The following is a 6,794-nucleotide window of genomic DNA, read 5'->3' on the forward strand; positions in this document are numbered from 1 at the left end:
TTTTTTTTGAGACAGAGTCTTATTCTGTCGCCCAGGTTGGAGTGCAGTGGTGCAACCTTGGCTCACTGCAGCCTCCACCTCCCAGGTTCAAGCCATTCTTCTGCCTCAGCCTCCTGAGTAGTTGGGACTATAGGCACGCACCACCATGCCGGCTAATTATTGTATTTTTAGTAGAGATGGGGTTTCACCATATTGGCCAGGCTGGTCTCGAACTCCTGATCTCAAGTGATCTGCTTCCCTTGGCCTCCCAACAGTGCTGGGATTACAGGCGTGAGCCACCACACCAGCTATATATATTTTCATTTTTGTCTTTTATTCATTGGTTTAGATTTTTAGTCTCTCAGTTGTAATTTACTGTGAAAACATAATTTGTATTTTCCTTAGAGGTAATAGAAGTCTGGCCGTGTCTAATGAAAATTTAAATGATTCCCAATTTTTGTAAAGAAAAAACCAAAAGTCTTGTACTTAGTAGAATAGTGTCTACTCAAACTCCCTTAGCAGTCTTACAGGTATCAGAAAATAAATGTGTGTGAACCCCAGATATCTAAAGAATTTTTTTTCAAATGAGAAGCCTCATAATCCAAATAATTTTAAGAGCTATTATAAAGGTAAGTAGTAATTAAAAATAAAACAAAAAAATCTGTTACTCTTGCATTTTTCTCCATTAAGCACAAACTACAAAATCTTTCCAAAATGTAAATTTTGTATTGCCTTAATTTTGTTTTCTTTGCTTGACTTTTATTACTTAATTTTGAACGTTTTATATTATATGTAATATTTATTTTCTGTTTTTGTGATTTGTTTTATATAGCTTTTCAATCTTTAAAATTTTAGTTTGTCATTCTAGTGTTTGAAAATGAGTAATTCCTTTAATTGGTAAGCTGTTAAACACATTTTTATGTTTTATTTTTAGGCTATGGAGTTATTAGTAGAGAAAGCAATCAGCAGTGCTTCTAGCCCTCAGAGCCCTGGGGATGCACTGAGAAGAGTTTTTGAGTGCATTTCTTCGGGGATTATTCTTAAAGGTAACTTTTACTTTGTTTTTAACGAAGTAAAATGAAATTTACTCATTTGCTGGTTGAATATTTTTTTTTATGAACAGACAGTGCTGATGCTTTTGTCTCCCTGTGGTAATTGTTGTAGGTAGTCCTGGACTTTTGGATCCTTGTGAAAAGGATCCCTTTGATACCTTGGCAACAATGACTGACCAGCAGCGTGAAGACATTACATCCAGTGCACAGGTACTAGTATTCCCAAATCCAGAGCTCTAGTGAGTTACTCCAGTAAGGTTTTATTTTTCTGTTATTGTCCTAAATATTGTAACTCACTATGTAATATTTATTCTTCTGCTTCTGTAGTAAGCAAATCCTTAGAGAGGATATTAAAATAGCTTGCCCAAAAAATTCTATTAGATTTAACTAATAGAGTTCAAAATTTTATTATTTAGTTATATGGCCACTTCTAAGTAAGCACATTATATATTATAAAAATAGAGTAATATTTTCAGTGTCTCATTGAATCTGGATAATAGGTTATGTATCGAGATCAGCAGAAATTCTTATGTCCTCTGGTTGTACAAAAGTCATTTGCTGTGGTGTTTATGGTCATTATTGTTATAATTTAACCTTTCCTGCCACTGTCAAATAAAGCAAATAAAAATGAGGGCTCTGGAGACAGAATCCCTGGATTTGACTACCAGTTCTGCCCTCTCATCTATAATATGGATATAAAAGCAATATCTTCTCAAACAGGATTGTTGAGAAGATTAAATGAGTTAATATGTGTAACCATCCTAGCACCAGGTTTATGGAAGGATCTTAAACGTTAGCTGGTATTATCTTCATCTTATTAACCCTATTGAGAGAATAACTATGAAAAAGAGAAAACGTTGAACCTAATTAATGAATGAAAAAATAATCAACCTAAAGTTGGTATAGCTTTCCATTGTTGATTCCAGAAATGTGCTGACTGGGGGAAAAAAGCATAGTAGCTATGAACAATAATCCACTCTAAGATACTTGGGAGTTGTTGGATTTAAGATCTTGATTTATTATCTTGAATAATTTGGAATTTGAAAGATGTAAATTGTTATGCCAGAAACTGTACTAGGGGAGAGATAGTAGTAGTAGAACTTTATGGATATCTTACAGACCCAGAACATGCCAAATTCTTACGCATTTGATGTTTTTATTTCTTTTATTTAATTTTCTAAGGAAGAAGATAGTTGCCTTGAGTGTCTCTTCTTTCTCCCTTTGGTAATTATGAGAATTAGTTATAAATTTAAGGGAAAAGAAATTCAGGGGGAAACACTTGAAAACTAACAAAATTCGTTATTAAGAGGAATGCTAGGCCGGGCGCAGTGGCTCAAGCCTGTAATCCCAGCACTGTGGGAGGCCGAGGCGGGTGGATCACGAGGTCAAGAGATCGAGACCATCCTGGTCAACATGGTGAAACCCCGTCTCTACTAAAACTACAAAAAATTAGCTGGGCATGGTGGCGCGTGCCTGTAGTCCCAGCTACTCAGGAGGCTGAGGCAGGAGAATTGCCTGAACCCAGGAGGCGGAGGTTGCGGTGAGCCGAGATCGTGCCATTGCACTCCAGCCTGGGTAACAAGAGTGAAACTCTGTCTCAAAAAAAAAAAAAAAGAGGAATGCTTATTTTTCAAAAAATGTGACCTTAAAGAAAGTGGTCTGGTTTTAGGAGAACATTTAGAAGTGTTCTTACTAAAAGTGAAGGAGTTACATAATATATAATGCATTTATGTAGCACTCATGAAATAATAGTTGCATGAGAAGGAAACAGATTGGTACTTCCTAGGAGTTAAGGATAGGAAGGAATGGCGTGGCTCCAAAGGGGGTCTTGTGGCAACAGAACAGTTGACCATCTTGATTGTGATGGTGATTACATCACATAAGGCTGCATATGTGATGAAATTGCATTGAGCTGTACACACTTGCACATATAAATAAATGTATATAACTGATGAAATATGAAGCACCAGTGTCAATTTCAGTTTATTTTTTGGTGGCCTGTAGCTCCCATGTTAATGTCCCTCTTCCTTCCTTTGTCTCTGGAATGATGCCATATTTCCTTCTATAGTGTCTACCTTTATTCTTGTATGCCACTATGTTTTTTCTCCAGTGATCCTTTTCAAGTTGCCTCTGCCAGATACAAGCCTTTGTCATTTAATAAAATTCCTTCCTCTAGGTAGGTGTACATAGTTTAACGTACCTTTAAAAGGGCTAAATTTATAAGGTTAATCACCCCTTCCCAAAAAGGAAATAGATTGTAAAATAAACTTTTAATCTTTGATGATTATTAAAATTCCAAAATGTCTTTGTATGGGAATAATTCATATCAATCTTCAAATTTAGTTTGCTGCTAAATAATTGTCAATATGATAGAATTTTCTCTTCTTGCCTGACCTTAGAAATACCTACAAACCACATGCAGAGCAAGAGATTGTAGAGTGCTCACTAAAGCCTCAAATGCTACCTTGGTTTTACTTATTGGAGTATTCTTTCATTTAGAAACTATTAATAATATTAGCATCGGCTGGGCCGGGCAAAGTGGCTTAAGCCTGTGATCCCAGCACTTAAGGAGGCCGAGGCAGGCAGACCACCACCTGAGGTCAGGAGTTTGAGACCAATATGACAAAACCCTGTCTCTACTAAAAATAAAGTAGCTGGGAGTGGTGGCATGAGCTCCTATAGTACCAGCTACTCTAGAGACTGAGGCACGAGAACCATTTGAACCCAGGAGGCACTGCAGTGAGCCAAAATCATACCATTGCGCTCCAGCCTGGGCAACAGAGTAAGACTCTGTTTCAAAAAAAGGAATAGGAGCTTAGTAGCAATATCTCTAAATATTCAGCCAGGCACAGTAGCTCACACCCATAATCCCAGCGGTTTGGGAGGCCGAAGGAGGTGGATCATCTGAGGTCAGGAGTTTGAGACCAGCCTGACCAACATGGAGAAACCCCACCTCTACTAAAAATTTTTAAAAATTAACCAGGTGTGGTGACACATGCCTGTAATCCCAGCTATTCAGGAGGCTGAGGCAGGAGAATCGCTTGAACCTGGGAGGTGGAGGTTGTGGTAAGCCAAGATTGGACCATTGCACTCCAGCCTGAGCAACAAGAGCAAAACTCTTGTCTCAAAAAAAAAAAAAAGTATAAATACTTGTTATTGTATATGAGATACCTTTGGATATTTTCTATTAATGTAGAAGAAAACCCTGTTCTGTTATCTTTAGGAAGGATCTTATAAGTTTCTCTCAAAGAGTTAGTATATTATGATGATAAAAATTCCTAGTTCTTACCTGGGAGATTAACAGCCTTATAACTTAAGTGAGGTAGAGAAACAGTACTGGCAAAAGTCTGTAATAATTGCAGACTAAGTAGCATGCTGTATCAAGTCCTGACTGCTGATGACTTTGAGACTTTCAGGATTTTCAAAGCATGTGTATGAGGCAAAATTCTTAGGAACTAGAATTAGTTACCTTGGGGGAAAAGTTTTGGAGCAATAAATTCCCATGTGGATGACTATAACCAGTAACTATCTTATATCTCATAATCAGAGCAGGGATTTAAAATAGTCTGAACAGCAGTCACTTTGAAAAACAGGTTAGGGCCGGGCACAGTGGCTCACACCTGTAATCTCAACAGTTTGGGAGGCCGAGGCAAGAGGATTGGTTGAGCCCAGGAGTTTAAGACCAACCTGGCAACATAGCATAACCTCATCTCTATTAAAAAAAAAATTTTGGCCAGGCACAGTGGCTCATGCCTGTAATCCCATCACTTTGGGAGGCCGAGGTAGGTGGATCATGAGATCAGGAGTTCAAGACCAGCCTGGCCAACATGGTGAAACCCAGTCTCTACTAAAAATACAAATATTAACCAGGTGTGATGGTGGGCACCTGTAGTCCCAGCTACTCACTCAGGAGACTGAGATAGCAGAATTGCTTGCATTCGAGGGACGGAGGTTGCGGTGAACCGAGATCACACCCCTGCCTTCTAGCCTGGGCAACAGAGAGAGACTCCATCTCAAAAAAAGAGAAAAAGAAAAAGAAAATACAAGTTATAGCTGGGCGTAATGGCTCATGCTTATAATCCTAGCAGGTGGGCAGAGTTCAAGACCAGCCTGGGCAGCATGGAGAAACCCCATCTCTACAGAAAATACAAAAATTAGCCAGTTATGTTGGTACGGGCATGTGGTCCTGGCTACTTGGGAGACTGAGTGAGGTCACTTGAGCCCAGGGAGATTGAGGTTGCAGTGAGCTGTGATGGCACCACTGCGCTCCAGCCTGGGCAACAGAGTAAGACCTTGTCACCAAAAAAAAAAAAAAAAAAAAAGAATTATAAATAACAATTAGATACTGTTTGGCCCATCATACCTGTGAGAATTTTTTTTCCCATTTATAGTATCCAGAAGGGGAAGCAGACTTGCATACATATTACTAGTAGATACGTTAATCAGTATAAATTTTGGGGAGCATTGTTTGTCAGTATTCACTTTTACATGTTCAGCAGTCCCACTGATTAAAAGTTACTTCTCCAGAAATTGTCACTTCAGTACACAGAAACATCTTAAAACAGGCATTCATTGTAGTACAGTAATAAAAATACTGGAACCAGCCTACTGTTTACCAGTAGAAAATTAGGTAAATAAGTTTGGTACATCCACATGAGTATAATTACAGTTCTTAAATTATGTGCTGTCTACCAAATGCCAGGGAGGCCATCAGCAACCATTCTGTTAAAGCAGGTAGCTCCCATTTTTCTTTGTTTTCAATACCCTGCTTGTTTTTTTGGTGACACTTCTCATAATTTTTGTAATTTTTGTGTGTGTCCTAGCTCCACTAAATGTAAGCTTTATGAAAGCAGAAATTTTGCTTGTTGTTTACAGTCAGATATGCTAAGTGCTTAATTAGGTATCTGCTAAATGAACAAGCATATGAATGAATGGTTAAATGAAAAAAAAAATGAATTGCGATCCTTTTTATAAAGCTGGGGAGGTGTACATTTGTTCAGCCCATGCCGCAGCCCTGTGAACATGGGCATTTGATGAAAAACTGGGAAAATATATGGATATGAACAAAAGAGGGACTTGCTCAGTGACAAAGACACTTTCTTTTGCAGTTTCAGGATGGTGTTTTTTGTTTTTTTAAATAAACGTAATACTGAATTTATTTAAATTTTTTTAACTTAATGTTTAAGAAAACAAAATGGCATGCACACAGAAAAGCCTGGAAATAAAAATATGAGAACCTACAGATTATTTCATTTGTGAAACTAATTCATTTAAATATTTCTTTCATTACACATGCTTTTTTATGTTGCATTTGGAGGGAGGTAAATGTAATAAGTATTACTACTTGGGGTTTATCCGGTTAACTCAAAATTCTGACTCTTTGTTGCAGTTTGCATTGAGACTCCTTGCATTCCGCCAGATACACAAAGTTCTAGGCATGGATCCATTACCGCAAATGAGCCAACGTTTTAACATCCACAACAACAGGAAACGAAGAAGGGATAGTGATGGAGTTGATGGATTTGAAGCTGAGGGGAAAAAAGACAAGAAAGATTATGATAACTTTTAAAGTGTCTGTGAATCTTCAGTGTTAAAAAAAACAACAGGTGCCCATTTGTTGGCTGTTTTTCATTCATAATAATGTCTACATAAAAAAATATATCAAGAATTTAAAGGATTTCATGGGAGAACCAAGTTTTTCTATGACATTTAAAAATGTATACTGTTAGGTGTTATTTGAATGGGAAGACACCAAAAAAAAAA

The 6,794-nt window shown here is 37.6% G+C and overlaps 1 protein-coding gene across 4 annotated transcripts in view; it reads left to right on the top strand.

The window, feature by feature from the left end:
- The window catches only part of ZFR (zinc finger RNA binding protein), an 87,486-nt gene extending 80,692 nt beyond the window's left edge, over window positions 1–6,794 (top strand). For all 4 annotated transcript variants that reach the window (XR_005199891.1, XM_037737872.1, XM_017526816.2 and 1 more), the window contains 3 exons: window positions 914–1,025; window positions 1,144–1,241; window positions 6,421–6,794. Coding sequence is in view for 3 of the 4 variants with exons in the window: in XM_037737872.1 (XP_037593800.1) it covers window positions 914–1,025; window positions 1,144–1,241; window positions 6,421–6,600 (390 nt within the window). In the remaining variant the exon portion in view is untranslated. The remainder of the gene's footprint in view (window positions 1–913; window positions 1,026–1,143; window positions 1,242–6,420) is intronic.

The sequence above is a fragment of the Cebus imitator genome, unplaced genomic scaffold (genome assembly GCF_001604975.1).
Source record: "Cebus imitator isolate Cc_AM_T3 unplaced genomic scaffold, Cebus_imitator-1.0 Scaffold44, whole genome shotgun sequence".
Taxonomy (NCBI): Eukaryota; Metazoa; Chordata; class Mammalia; order Primates; family Cebidae; genus Cebus; species Cebus imitator.